General features: G+C 39.0%; 2 protein-coding genes across 2 annotated transcripts; one reads left to right on the top strand and one right to left on the bottom strand.

Moving 5' to 3' along the window:
• Positions 1-543: 543 nt before the first annotated feature.
• On the top strand, positions 544-3,038 carry LOC140313742 (prolactin-releasing peptide receptor). The gene is made up of 3 exons (XM_072391729.1): positions 544-1,000; positions 1,231-1,628; positions 2,324-3,038. The coding sequence occupies exons 1-3, from the start codon at positions 544-546 to the stop codon at positions 2,549-2,551; spliced, it is 1,083 nt and encodes a 360-aa protein (XP_072247830.1). The 3' UTR covers positions 2,552-3,038.
• A 7,075-nt stretch (positions 3,039-10,113) lies between these two features.
• gpr184 (G protein-coupled receptor 184) lies at positions 10,114-14,451 on the bottom strand. The gene is made up of 2 exons (XM_072392438.1): positions 14,129-14,451; positions 10,114-11,983 (listed from the first exon to the last, which is right to left on the bottom strand). Exon 2 carries the CDS (start codon positions 11,949-11,951, stop codon positions 10,920-10,922), a length of 1,032 nt encoding a protein of 343 aa, XP_072248539.1. The 5' UTR covers positions 11,952-11,983; positions 14,129-14,451; the 3' UTR covers positions 10,114-10,919.
• Positions 14,452-15,073: the final 622 nt, after the last annotated feature.

Genomic DNA, 15,073 nt, shown 5'->3' with positions numbered 1-15,073 from the left:
GGTTGTATCTATGTTGAAGAGCTAATGATCTCTTAAATCCTATTATAAAAAACATTTTAAGTACAATAGGGTGTACTTCTTGTTCCTCATTATATTTGGAGGCCCCACTTTTTCTGAATTCAATAGACAGGAAAAACATTGAAATGAAAATAGCTGTTTACATTTCCCCAAGTTAAAAAATGTGGAAGATTTTCACGTCAAAAGAGTACGTAAGCTTGGTCACTCTTGCCAATGAATCTGTTGCTATTGCACTTTCACTTGGCTTTTCAGGAAACTTTAAAAGAAACACTTATTTGTTGTTTTGGAGATTTTTGGCTGTCTGGTGAGTCTGTTTTTATCTATGCTTTGAAACAAAAGTCTCAGTAAGTTGCTGTAGAATTGCAGTAATAGGGAATTTGATTGCTCTCCATTTAAAACCTACTCTAAACCATTTCATCTTTCTCTTTCTCTCTCAGATCTTATGTGATCCACACAGAAACTATTTCTGCTTACTTACTTTTTGGTTCCAGTACTTGTGGATTCATTTCGTTTACCAGCAGGGGCATGGAGATTTTCACAGGTGACAACTTGACCACGAGTGCTAACACCAGCCATGAAACAGGAGGAGAAGAAGGCAGTAAAGTCCAAGGACTCAACCACAGTGACCCCTTAGACATGTTTGTAGGCATGGAGCTTCTTCTGCGATTCAGACCTCTTTTCCTGCCTCTCTACTCCGTCGTAGTCATTGTTGCCGGAGTTGGAAACTCATTCCTGCTGGCTTGCATCTTGGCTGACAAGAAACTCCACAATGCCACCAACTTTTTCATTGGTAATTTAGCAGCCGGCGACCTGCTAATGTGTTTGAGTTGTGTTCCACTGACTGTGTCGTATGCCTTCGACAGCCATGGCTGGGCTTTTGGAAGACCACTCTGCCACTTAGTCCCCTTGCTGCAATGTGCCACAGTGTTTGCCTCAGTGCTCTCACTCACTGCCATTGCTGTGGACCGCTACACTGTTGTAGGTAAAAGACTTAAAATTATTGTATGTTCATTGAAATGTATTCTTTGATGTATGTTGAAATCTGCAATAATTTGAAAATAGCATCCAATGGGTATTGATGGAGGTCATAGTTCAGACTAATAATTTACAAATCTGACTCAGTGTGATGATGATGAGTTGTTCAGGGTGCATTTGAAAAAAGATAAGTGTTTCCTTCACACCGTAACTTATGTTTCTTTTTTCTTGTTTCAGCTCACCCAGTACGGAGGAGAATCTCTCTGTGGAGTTGTGGTGCAGTGACTCTTGGTGTCTGGCTTTTATCTTTGGTCCTGGCTGCACCTCCGTCTTTCTACACACGCTACCTGGACCTGCGGCCCAACGGCATTGACCTAGTGGTGTGTGAGGAATTCTGGCCGAATAGTGGCAATCTACGGTTGCTTTATTCCTGCTTCATTCTCACAACCACCTATATGATCCCACTGCTGTCTGTCAGCATATCCTACTGTGCCATCACCGTCAGCCTCAAACGCTATTCAGTACCCGGGGAACTATCCAGCAGTCAGCAACGCTGGAGTCAAAGGAGGAGGAAGACCTTCTCTCTGCTGGTGGCCTCAGTCCTGGCCTTTGCTCTCTGTTGGCTGCCTCTCCAGGTGATTGTAAGACAAAATTAAAATCAAAGTACAAGTTAATTCAAGCCAAACTATGTTTGCATTTTACTGTTTATCTCAACTCTTCAGTTGAATTTAAGGTAGATGTTGAGGGAAACTTCTTCATTCTGCTATTACAATCTACCAGCAAATCGTGAACTCGATAGTAGTGAAATGACATGAAGCAAATCTTTTACTGCCTGTGAAACAATTCGATTTCTGGCATCATTTAACAAGGAGACCCATCATCAAGTAATTGTGTCTCTAAAACCAACATTATTTCCTCAGTGAGCCATGAAGGAGGCAAAAGGATTAGGCTGTCATCATCATATTGATTGAAGGAGAGGATGAAGTTGACAGTGTGCTGCATTTGCAGAGAACAAATGTTTTTGCATGCATAGCTTGCATGTGACGAATGTGTCACGAATGGTGGTTGAATCTCATTTGCATGTTGCATGCAAATTGCAGGCATTTGTTTTAATCTTCCGAGGCTGTTGAAAGACTTCGTGTTGGCACAAGTATTGCATTTGTTAACATAAGATGATAAAATTTCATAAATTACCACTTGCATATTGCCAATTTGGAAAAATAGGCTCAGTGACGTCTACATTTCATAGCCTAAATCGCCCTTTGAAGCAAAGCAAAGACAATAAACCACAGCTGGGGTAAAGTCTAATTGTTTTTATTTTGCCCTGTAGGTGCTGAACCTGTTACTGGATCTGGACCCGGATTTCCTCATAATAGGGAAGCGTTATATAAATGTCTTACAAGTCTGCTGTCATTTAGTCGCAATGAGCTCTGCGTGTTACAACCCATTCATCTATGCCTCGCTGCACAGTAAGGTGCGCTTGCACCTGAAAGGCTACTTCTGTCCTTGCCGCAACCGCCAGAGGGGAATGGTGGAGGGAGCGACATCCAGGAGCTGATTTTTTGGGAACAAATTCTATAGCAATACCTGAGAAGCAGAGCACATCTTTACCCACAAACCAGCATTTCCATCTGAACACCAGTGTTAATTATGGAGATGAAGGAGAATACAACAATTCTGCTCAACGCTCTTTTAAACTATTTTTCTCCATGCCTTTCCAGCATTTTGTGATTTCAAGACATTTGGTCCTTTACTGACCCTCACCAGATCTAGAGCTAAATATGGCTTATTAGCCTCAAAAACAAGTGAAGAAGCAGATCCAGACAGGGTTGTATAATGTGACGTATGATGATGAAGCAGAGGAAAGATTAAGTCACCCATTTGGATCCTGCTGTTGTTCTTGGAATGCAGACCTGCTGGCATTGGCATTAAGCAAATTCTGCAGCTTAAAAAAAAACAAAAACAGCAGAAGCATAAACTAGCCCTGAGGCTGAGCGACAGTGTAAAAGACACATGGTGGCGGTTTAGACCTGGGATGGTTACACTGGTTGAAAGACTTGGCAATACTTGCTGTAAACACATAACTTCAGACACTTTACTGAATAAGGAACTCACTCACTCCCCAAGGATTACAGGGTTAGGGAAGAAATGTGAAAGAGACATTTGATTGTTTTATTTTGCCTATGATAAAAGTCTGTATTTCACAGTGATTTTTAAAGTCAACTACATCTCATTTACATTAAATTGAATCTACATTTCATTAATTTTGTTGAAATACTCAATAAATGGCTTATTTTTTTGTTACCATATGCTATTCTTAGATAGTAGTGTGTTTCTTAGACATTATGATTCACAGCAGCACCACAATCACATGTGTACACATGGAAATTTATGGAAATGTAGGATTGAATTTGTGTATATAGATAAATTAATCACTGCTTATGGGGGCATGGGTCAAAAACATCAGTGTTGACAGAGGTGAAAGATGAATAATGAAGCTTTTATGATACCTTCTGACCCAATCATTTAAATTCTAATCAGTGCCATATTTATAAAGATGTTCCCTAACAAACACAGACAGTACTTTGGATCTGTCTGGAAAATAAGACTGAGACAATGGTCAACTTAATATTCAGAGCATGGACAATGCAGTCGCTCATAAGAATCTCTGTGCTTAAGTTCCCATCAAATGATTAATGCTTTCAAAGCTTGTATATCAGATAAGTTTTAGACACACCAGTGAACTGGCTACTATGGTCAAATTTACATGTAACCAGAATTAATGTTCAGTAATAGCTTTCAGTGTTGCTTATTATATATATATAAAAAAAGGACCATGATTTTTTTCTGCTGCTCACTATAAAATTAGAAAAAGGATTGAAAATAAACATTACATACAATAATTGGTCTGAATGCCCATCAACAGACATAATCAAACCATAAATACTATTTATGTGCCCCTGCTAGATGAGCAAAATACCCAGCCCAGCTTTAGTGCCTCTCCAGCTGCCCAGCCAATGCTGCTGAAGCCAGCTGTCAGTTTTTAACATTCTGAAAACTCTGCTGTCTGTTTCCCAGCAGCTGGATTATCTCCTCATTTATTTTCTCTCTAAGTGAACCTTACAAAAGGATTCAGCTCTAGTTGTTTTATTTTGGTCCAGGTGCTCGCTGTGAGAGATTTATAGTTTTAATCTGTAGAGGATATGTCATTGTTTTAAAGGTGAATTTTGTGTCCAGTTTCCCCCAATGCCCCAATGCCTCATAACCTAATGTTCCAGATGCTTTACACGGAACCATTTGTAAAGTTGTGTAGCACTGAATAGTAAAGAAAAGGCTCTTTCAAATAGTACTACGCAATGGGATGACACTTATCACCGTCTAGCTTCAACCAGTCATATCTAAAAAAAAAAAATAATTTTTTTTTTTTTAAATGATGACAGTTTAGGAAGTAATCGGCTCCAAAACTGCAAAGTGGGTAATGGACAAACATCTCATGCAGCATAATCAAAGGCAAATTATTACACTGTGGGTGTAAAATGTCTGTATTATCTCTCTGCCTTTCATAGTCAGCGGTGACAAGCAGATAATGCCTAAACACTAAGTGGACAGACATCTTGTTAATAGAGCCCTGATTGCCAATTCAATTTAACCCCAAAGCCTTTTCACAGTATCCGCTGTTGTTTGGATAAGTTATGCATCACCTCCCCAGCTTCAAATTCAAATATAACAATGCATGGGTACAAGCTTGTTAACACTAGCACGAATGTGTGTGGATACTGGCAAATAATTTCATCTTTCTTAAACTTAGATGCGGCAAATTGTCACCCTGAATTACCTAAAAAGGTGTTCATATGGAAAAAGTCATATCAAAAACATAGCCTGTGTAATTTTTTGGGTAAACTGGATCATACAATTACCACAAGGACAGGAAATGAAGTATTGCTGTGGGATAATCAATGCAGTGACTTTCGATAATAGGCTAAATGTCTAACTTTGGCAAACAGATATTGTTAGCTTCTGGTGTCTTTGTGCCTTTTTCTTGGGTTTTTGAGAATGTCAGTTCTATTTAAGCACATGTCTCGCATAGATTTGCAAGTTCATTGGTTCACAAAAAAAAAAAAAAACAGATGTAGAAAGTGTCGTGATCAGTTCTGAATGATTTCTTTCTTGTCTGCCAATTAAAACTGGGAACTTATTTTCTGTTGTTATTTTTCTATACATGAACACTTACTACACATCATTAACAGAACCCTGAGATGAATGAAAGTACGTGTGAACAAGAGCAAATCATTGTTAAGATGGAGAACTTCTACCAGTTGTTCTCATACTGATTTATGTTCAGATGCAACAGCTATTTTTCCAAAGCTCAAACAACAACAAACAATCTCGTGCAAATGGATGGAATGACCTGGTATAACTTTGGCAATGAAGGAAATAGGGGGATGATTTAGCACTGGAATTGGTCAAAGTTGGCTACCAATAATTATAAAATGAACGCCCAAGGATTCTACTGAGGCATGACCTACAGATTTAAAGTGCTTCATTTCATCTTCATTTTTAGCAAGTGGGTGCCAATGACTGTAAAACTCAACAGTCAGATTGTTTGAGCAAAACACAACAATCTGTGTGTATAATTTTCCCTTTTTTTTTTTAATCAAGCCACTCTTTATCAGCTTTAATGGAGGAGCTGCCATCGTTGATTTGCATCCTTTGACATGACTTTCTCTTGTTTTTCATATAAATGGACAAAAAATATCACAGTTCATAGAAATGTAATCTAAAAAAAATGTCCCAAATTGAGTTTTTAAATCAGCTGTGACAGGAGAAAAAAGAAAGAAAGGAGTGTGCAGTGGTGGAGCAATACTTATCTGTCATTCAGGACCCAGTACTTTGAATTTGATGAAATTAATTTACTTTTCCTGTGTGTGTGTGTGTGTGTGGGGGGGGGGGGGGGGGGGGGGTGGTAGTCTGTGGTACTCACAGCTTTCACCACCCTCCGCAGTGCCTTCTTCTCTACCGCAGAGCAGTGATGCAGGAACAGAGGACGCTCTCCACCACACATTTGTAGAACGATGACAGGACTGAGCTCCCAAGTCTGTCGCGTCTCAATCTCCTGAGGAAGTAAAGGCGCTGGGGTGCCTTCCTCATCAGGCACAAGTGTTGTGTCAAATAGGATACTGACTTCAACACTGTCATCAACATGCCTCAGTGTTGTTCTAGTGCTGCTCTTTCATATTGTTTTCTGTTACATCAACGTAATCTAACATTGACTCAATAAAGAACATTTGTCTTTTACAGTAATCTATTGTGAAATGTCAAATAATCATTCTAAACTACTGGCTGGAAAACACTGGAGAACACAAGTCTGCGCTACTACGACTTTCTCTCGATAGCTTTGTGTGTTTGCTTTAGTTAGCTCATTTTCAACAGCATCGCTGAAGAGGTTGTGAGTACCACAGACCTTTAATGTATTGATCTTCTGATGTTGTGGCTATTTAGATACAACTGATCCAGTTTCAGCAGAGCAACTTAGTGCTCCACTCAGTGTCCGTTTAGAAACCTTCAATCTCTTAAGCTTACGAAGCCCTATGTTGCTTGAAATAACACTTTGACTTTTAGACTCTTTCAGTCATACATTTCCAATATCATAATGCTACTTAGTAAACACTGCAAGCACTGCTTATTTTTAGAGAACACAATTCTACAAATGACAAATACCAAAATTAATAGATAGCACTAAAGACCTAATTTGCAATGAATACAAACTCAAAAAGCTTATAGTATAAATGTGTAAACATTTACTTTGGAACAAAATGTTGTACTTTACCAGTGAGAGTCGCGATCTATATCATAAGAGAAAATGTATAATTATTCTATTTGTATTGTTGATTAATTATCATTACACAATTATAGAGCATTTTGGTTCTCTAATAAATTGAGTCTGAATATCAATACTTGCTGTTTAGTTTAAATGACACAATAACATCAGTGGCAGGAGAGTAGCAATCCAATGGTAATAAAATCAAGAAGTATAAAGTGAGTAGTGATTGTCCATTGTGGGAGAAGAAATTTTAAAAAAATAATTGTTTGTCTCACAATATGTGCCTGGGTACTAAAAGAGTCCAAGAATAGCCTGTCTGTACATTGCATTTAAGACCAACCTTGAGCTATGAGTCATAACAGCTAATCAATGAAACCATACTGTATTGATTTTCAAGGAGTTCAGTAACCGCCTGAGTTGGCCCATTAAAAGCTGAGTCTGGAGAAAATGGATTTGTAATATCTTCTACCTAATGCTCCCGGATGATTGACTGCAATTTTATTTTCTTCAAACTTGACAGCGTTTTAACATTTGCAAACATGAACTGCATTTCTTTTCAGGTTGTGCTTTACCGCTTTGCCTCAGGCTTACACTTTTAAGAGTATTTTGGGGAAACAACAGAAAGACGGAGGAACAACGCTCATTGTGAGCCTTACAAGACCTTCAACTTTTTTCTCCTATCTGTACCTTTCTTTCTCTTGGCAAATAATCTCAGCACAGTTGTCAGAATAGAATGTTGGTATTTTACACAGACTGCGATTTTTTTTGTATGTAAACTATACTGGGATGAACTGAGACAGCAACTGTGCTGCTTCATAGGCTGAAAGGTTCTGTCTATGACAAACACCTCTTTCTCCTCAATTTGACTGTTGTTGTTGTTATGTCAGTGTTACCGCTTTTATCAGTCACTCCTTCACATGAGGAAAACCGTTTTCAATATATAGAGAGACTGCTTGCAGATTTACGGTACTGTTGGAGAGGAACTTGATTTTCATAACCTGCTCATATGGAGCAGAATGCTCAGTTCTGCTAGTGAGCAAAGAGTCTTCATGAGGGGTCGATTGACGAAACGTTTGGACCTGAGATCAGCTGAGAAATGGAAAGAAGAGACTAGAATTAAATCTCTGCCCTTCCCAAATATATTGCTGGAGGTGGTGACTGGCAGTCGTCCCAGTCTTTTCACTTAGACATTTAGAGAAAAATTTCATTGAAAGATTACCCAATTGTTTGGCTTGAATTTCCACCATTATCTATTCTGCAGTGCAGGATCAAGAGGAAGGTGGGACTCTTCTTTCTTTCAAGTCTCAAGGTATCTTTATTCAAGTCTAAAATATCTTTATTGTGTGTCACTGGCCAGCGTCTGTGAGTCGAGGTCTGGTGTGTTGGCACCTGAGTCATCTCCCAGAGGTACTGGAGGTTCCTGTACAAACCTCCTACAGATGAATTCACTGTGGATCATCAGTGGAGGGTGGTGCATCCCTCCTGTGGCTATGAACAGACATGTGGCAAATACTGGTCATAGGTCAGAGAGTCAGTGTTATATTTTAAACTGAGGAAGCCTTACAACATCTTAGCTCTCCTCAATATGTATGGTGCCTCATTTTTATTTTGGGACCTAAATACTCTGCAGCACAGCATAAGAATTTTTGTTTAGTTGGATTTTAATATGTTAAGCAGAAATTAAGGAGGACTAAAATGAGGAGGGGAGACTACATAAGTTTGGTGTCGGCACGCTCACCTTAGAGAAAACTAAGTCTGGTTGAGAAGATTTTCTTCACATTTGGGGAGTTAGGTTAGAGGTTAATGGACACCAGTCCATTACAGGGCCCACAAAGACACAAACAATCATGCTGCTCTAACGCGCTCTTAAGATCAATTCAAAATCCCCATTTGACCGTTTTCGTGAGTGTGAGAAATCTGGGGGGAACCAGAGCATGTGCAGAGGGCGCATGTACACTCCACAGAGAAGACCACAGCTGAGATTCAAACAAGAAACCTTCCTACTGTGAGGTGACAGCTCTAAGCTCCACATCACTGTGCAGCTATAGACAGTCTCTTCAATCTCTTCACTGCAGATTTTGTGGGTGTTAATTAGTATTGCATTTTGCTTGGGCATTTGCAGTCTGACTTACATCTAGCAGCAGCCACTGTCTCGTGTAAACAAAGGCTAGTAAGGCTGTAACTGTCACGGTTTATGTTTTAATATTCTTGTTTTCAGGTTCTTCATGTTTCAGGCTCTTGTCATGTTTTTCCCCTGCCACTTAGTTTGACTCTAGTCACCTGTTTTCTGTTCCACAGCTGCACATCATCACCAATCACTTCCCCGCAGTATTTACTTTCCAGGTTCAGTCCCAGTCTTTGCAGAATCCTCACTTACCCTTCATGCCACAGTCACGAAATGCTAAGTCTGGTTTTGCCTCACAGTTTCATAGTTTATTTAATCATCGTCTTGCTAACCACAGTCAAGTTAAATCCATAGTCTTGTTTATCATAGTCTTGTTGTTTATCCACAGTCTTGTTTTGCTACCGTTAAGTATTTAGGATAATCCGACTCAGCCGCGCTTTCTGTTTTTGCCTTTTTGCCTTCTAGAAATAAACCTTTATTAAATTTTGAAGACTGCATCTGGGTCCTACCTTCCTCCATCGTTCCTGAAAGTAACACACATGTATCACAATATATTTTATTTACAGATGCCAAAAGACCAAGATAAACAGCACTCATTCATCTCATGCCTAATCTACAGAAAGAGTGCTCTCTCATACACATATGCAGACAGATGTTTTTTCCACAGTCGCTGTATTAGTCCTCTATAGCATTAAAGAGGGAGCAAAGTCTTTTCCCACCCCTTACTTCCACACTGACTGTGGTACCTTCAAAACTACAATGAAATTCAAACATTCTAATACATTGAACATGAACAGGACACTAAGCACAGGTACATAAACCAAACACTTAACTCCACTATTTACAAGTACATGGAAAGATAAATCTTTACAACATCATGCCAAAAGCCTGCATCACTTTTCAAATTTGCTAAAGTTTACAATGCCATTTCTTTCCCATGCATTAATTTAATTTATTTTCCTTACCCGTTTAATCTTATTCAAGCTCCCATTTTTTCCCCCCCAGGACGTTAATCTCGATAAAAGAAAAGTAAAAGCATCTTTCTTGTAACAGCAATTCCAGTAAATCTTTTCAGGAAGATGATGGGCTTGCATTTTAATGAAAAAGCATTTTTCAAATCACTTTGATAGTCTTATTTTAGGAAAGTAACTTAACAAATTAGGACAACATTACTGTTTATAATGATGGGATGCCTTCTATTTTTTTTTTCATATTTTTTCAATTGTGCACCAAAATCACAGAATTTTGAATCTTTTCTCACTGGGAATAAAATTATGTCTCCATCACACTAGAACTCATACCAAGGCCTCTAGATTATTCTCCTCAGTCACTTGACAAATATGAAGCACACAGCTGTGCTGAATTTATGATTACCTTTATGACCAAGTACTTTGGTGTACGGGCTTAACATGTTTTACCCCTAACTCTGCATATGTTTTAAATGCCAGCTACAAAAGTATTCCTTACATATTCTAACCATAATTTAGACAATCTAAAACCAAATCACTTGTTCAAACCACTGCTGTATTTTGTCTCCCATTATACAGTGATGCAAATTTAGGCACAACCCACCTGCTTTTGAATAAATGCATATTTAGTTGTATGGGGGTCATACCTTTTTTTTTAATAGATGGAAAACAAGAGAACTCTTCAGTTCAAGCAGTCCAACAATAAACCAAAAGTGGTTCCAAATGGAGAGGTCTGTGGAACCACAGCGTTACAATCTAAGTGCACAGCTCTGAGATACGTATATTATTCAGCCCCCTCCTCCACTCTGTGCAAAAAAAGAGAGAGAGAAAATGAACAGACAAATTCACAGCATGGGCTCTCAATGGATTTCAAGTTGTTTATACAAAAAGGGATGTTGACAGGATGGATTTTAAAAATCAAAAATTGATGCTGAACACTTATAAAAGGCTACATGCATAATCATATGCTTACATGCAATGCAAACACAGTTTTTCACACACAGCCTGTTTTTTATATTAAGTCACTTTTAGTAGGCTTTTCTCTGCTATATTTAGTTAAAGCATAGTCTTCTGTTGATGTCTGGTTACGCTTTCTACAGCACAGTTTGAATTTCTCCTTTAGTCCATTAGTGACCAACACATACAACACAGGGTCCACCACACTGTTCAGACTGGACATCGCCAGCGTGCTTGAGAAATAGAAGTGCATAGCTTGTTCAAACTTGCAGTAACTTCCTTCTGCTGAGGTGTCATTGGCATTGTAGAAGACAAGTGAGCGTATGAGCAAGAGAATGTGATATGGAGCAAAGCAAACTGAGAAGATACCGATTACTCCGAAAGAAAGCAGACGGACCTTCCTCTTAGCCTGGGCACTCAGGCCAGGACTTTGGCCCACAGTGGCCAGTATCCTCCAGTAGCTCACTGCCAACACCAGCAGGGGAAGAAAGAAGCCGATGCCCACTCTGAGCAGGTTAAACAGGGCCACAGGTTTCTCCATGGGGTAATTCTCATAACAGCGGTCATTGTTGTTTTTGTCATCATGGGCGTCTTTGAGGTTGTCATGGATTAACACAAAGATGTGCATTGTTACCACTCCAATATAAACAACAGCACACTGGATCCAAGCATAGCGAGATGTTCGGTGGGTCTTGAAGTGCAGTGGGTAACAGACCACCAGGCAACGATCCACAGATATACAACAGAGCAAGAAGATGCTGATATACATGTTGGAGTAATAGAAAAAGCCAGCTACACTGCAGGATGCAACACCTAGCTTCCAGTGGTGGTCATTTTGGTAATAGTTGATCCAAAGGGGCATGGTGCAGATGAAAAGGAAGTCAGATATGGAAAGGCTGAGCAGGAAGATGCCGAGAATATTTTGCTGCCTTACTTGTTGAATAATGGGGCACAGAGTCAGTACATTAAAGATCAAACCAAAGATAAAAGCCAGTATGTAAACAGACATGAGGAAGTCACTGAAGGCACTTTCTCCAATGCGAACACACATTGAATTAGGGACTGATGTGTTGTTGTTCATTGTCATGTTTTCAGTCCCTTTCCTGGTTAGAGATTTACCTGCAAAAGAAATGAATAAAAAAAATACAGTGACTTTCATTTTTTTTATGCACACCTGGGTTGTGACCTCACTCCTACTATACCTAGTACAGCTAATCTTTTTTTTTTTATGTCCCATCCCATTTTGTAGTTCAGTGAGCACAAGACATACAATCATGTTCACCAAATGTGAGGCAGTCACATAAAGAAAACTTGTTTTACATTTCTTTTTGTAAAAAATATTGGTTCTATGGAAACTGAGCACATTAAGGAACTATTGTCCCTTTCAGATTCATTTGATGTGTTCTCACCTCCAGAAAACTGATTACTTCATATTTTTTATATCAAAACACTTTTTTGTTACAAAATCAAATAACTTTTCCTCTTTTGATACCATCCATTAATTTTCTATACCCACTCCAATGCAGGGTTGTGGAAGGGGAGCTGGGTCCTATCCCAGCTCTCATTGGGGGAGATGCAGGGTACACTTTGAACAGGTTGCCAGTCCATCCCAGGGCCACACAGAGACAAACGACCAACCACACTCCCATTCACTCCTAGTACTCTTAGGATCAATTTAGAGTCACAAATTAACCTAACATGCATGTTTTTTGGGAACTGGGAGAAACCGGAGTAGCCAGAGAGAGCCCACACATACACGTGGAGAACATGCATCCCCCATCTGGGATTCAAACCACGAGCGCTCTTGCTGTTAGGCGACAGCGCTAATCAACACACCACCATGCAGCCCACTCTTGATATCGTATTATCTAAATCTGAGTGGCAGACCAGGACAGATCAGCTCAAACTAGTAGTTAGTGTTTGCCTTTGGCAGTAACCATTACATAATGTAACTTATATGCAAATTTTCAGTGCAATAAGAATTTGTGATTCTGTGGGGACAGAGCAAGATTTTAATTAATCCTCCCAGAGACAGACTGACAGTTAAGTTAATTCTCTAGCCCTAATTTAAGAGCATTTGCTGTGCGATCCCCATCTACTCATTAGACAGATACTAGATATTTATGTGATACTTCCTATGCGAAACTTTCCATTCCTAAAATAGCAGAAGAAGGCCAAAACTCACCACTATTACCACTAACAGTCACCAGATTATGAAAAATAATATTAATGATAATATATAATATCATGAACTGATATTAAAAAACCCAAATTGTAGACTGCTTCTATGTAACATTCTTTGATAATTGTTTCCTGTCTGTGTTGGGCTCCATCTGGCTAAGACCTGTGTGTGTTTATAGGGTCAGGAAGCATCTAACACAATTAACGTCCGGAAAACTCAATAATGGAGAAGCCATCCAGTCAGTCCATCTTTAGAGAATGATAATGTCAGGCTTTAAATGTGTGCATGTGTGTGCAGCTGTGTTTGAAGCAGGTTTGATTTAATGTATTCGTTTTTAAACCAGACATGCATTTGGTACTACAGTGCTATTGGAAAATATGAATGTGCTTCTAAAATCCCTCACAGGCTGTGTAGTCATAAGTCTGGGTGCTATGACTAATCACACATTGGTATTCCCCTTTTGACTTTTTTGGTTACTGTTAGTTTCTGTTCTTGTGCGTTACCGTTTTGGTTCATTAGTTCATTATATCATCACACAGCTGACAATTCACTTTTTCATTCAACAGAGCCAATTCTGTTTGTCCATAACATAAGTTGACTTGAGCCTGTTTTTTTGGTAGAATGTTTCTGACATCCATGAGCTTTTAAAAGAAAAAAACATTTATTTTCTCTCAACAAGGGGGTATGTTGAATGCCACATTTGCTCCTTCTAGCCATGTGGAAATATATTTTCATTATATGTTTCAAAGCTTGCTGTAGTGAGCTTGAATCTAACTATAAATTTTGCTTCTTGTCAACCAGCTTTCTGTTGTGCTACTCTCAAATGTTCTATGGTGACCACCACTGGGAGAAAAGCTAATAAATATTCAACAGTGCAGAAATTCAACATTCCAACCTAATTACTTTTAATAATTCATGAAAAACACCGCTTGCATTATCACTTTTCCCTCGGTAACAGCTCACTCAAGGTTAGATAAAACTCAATTCACAATATGCACTTTAAAAACCAAAGAGCAAACGCTCTGCTGGCAAACATGAGCAAAATACTTCACATACAGAACTTTAGTAAATAATGACCTCACCTGTGTTTTTTTAAGGAGGGGTGTCTTGTTTGTCAAAGAAAGGTCTCCAGGTGGCAAAAATCTTTAGACGCATTCCACGGCTGCTTTGGACTCAGGCAAGGCAGGTCAGACAAACAGTGTCTTCAGAGCTTCTGACATGCAGACAAGTAACAACACTCCCACGCGGTCGTCTTAGAGGTCAAATAGTTTGAAAATGATCAGATTTTACACTAACTAAATATTGCACTGGTTTCTTTTTCTTTCTCCATCTGATAATTTTGTTTTGAGATAGCTTCCTGTTGAGAGCAACAGCTGAAATGTCAGGAGGAAGCATGCACAGGGAGTGAGACACAGAGAGGGGAAGAATTATAGACAGCCGTGGGAGGGAGGTTTAGTTCTGCTCACATGCTTTAAGGAAGTAAGGCATGGGCCAAAGGTAGGCTGTGACGGAACAGAAATTGTATATATGTTATAATGCCTGAGAGATAGTAAGTCCATATTTTAGCCAAAGTCCATATATGAGTTGAATTTGTGTGGAAAGACATCCACAACACATTACATGTTCTGGCAACACTTCACAGTGATAAAAAGCTTCTTATATTGTGAAGTTAGTTTTGCTTTATCATTTCTTTCCCTCAGTCTAAATTTGTTTTCAAATTAGTTGTTTTTTTTTAAAAACCAAAGAACTTCCATTGCGTCACAGCAGACTGGTGAAGATATGAGAGTGATTCACATGCAGGAAGGTCTGTACCAGGTGAAATTAATCTTGAAACTTGTGTTTTTAAAGATACAAGAACCACTGTGAGGCAGTGCAGTCTCCATTGCTCTTTTTATGTTTATGAACAGTCTGTAATGGCAGCTTGCTTCAATCTGTTAATGTCTTAAGTAAACACTGAGACCAACTGTAAACTTTGCATATTTGGTCTTTTTAGAGCAAAAATGCATACCTGAGGTAAGCTACAGAGA

The sequence above is a fragment of the Leuresthes tenuis genome, unplaced genomic scaffold, assembly GCF_036924035.1.
Source record: "Leuresthes tenuis unplaced genomic scaffold, fLeuTen1.0.hap1 SCAF_9, whole genome shotgun sequence".
Lineage (NCBI taxonomy): Eukaryota > Metazoa > Chordata > Actinopteri > Atheriniformes > Atherinopsidae > Leuresthes > Leuresthes tenuis.
Note: the sequence above shows the minus strand (reverse complement) of the source record. Positions and strands in the feature narration are given on the sequence as shown.

What these genes read in the sequence shown, in the direction of transcription:
- LOC140313742 (XM_072391729.1), top strand. Translation starts at nt 544, where the DNA reads ATGGAGATTTTCACAGGTGACAACTTGACCACGAGTGCTAACACCAGC. An exon ending in GGACCGCTACACTGTTGTAG is followed by an intron (nt 1,001 to 1,230) that starts GTAAAAGACTTA and finishes TTCTTGTTTCAG; the next exon opens with CTCACCCAGTACGGAGGAGA. An exon ending in TCTGTTGGCTGCCTCTCCAG is followed by an intron (nt 1,629 to 2,323) that starts GTGATTGTAAGA and finishes TTTGCCCTGTAG; the next exon opens with GTGCTGAACCTGTTACTGGA.
- gpr184 (XM_072392438.1), bottom strand. Translation starts at nt 11,951, where the DNA reads ATGACAATGAACAACAACACATCAGTCCCTAATTCAATGTGTGTTCGC.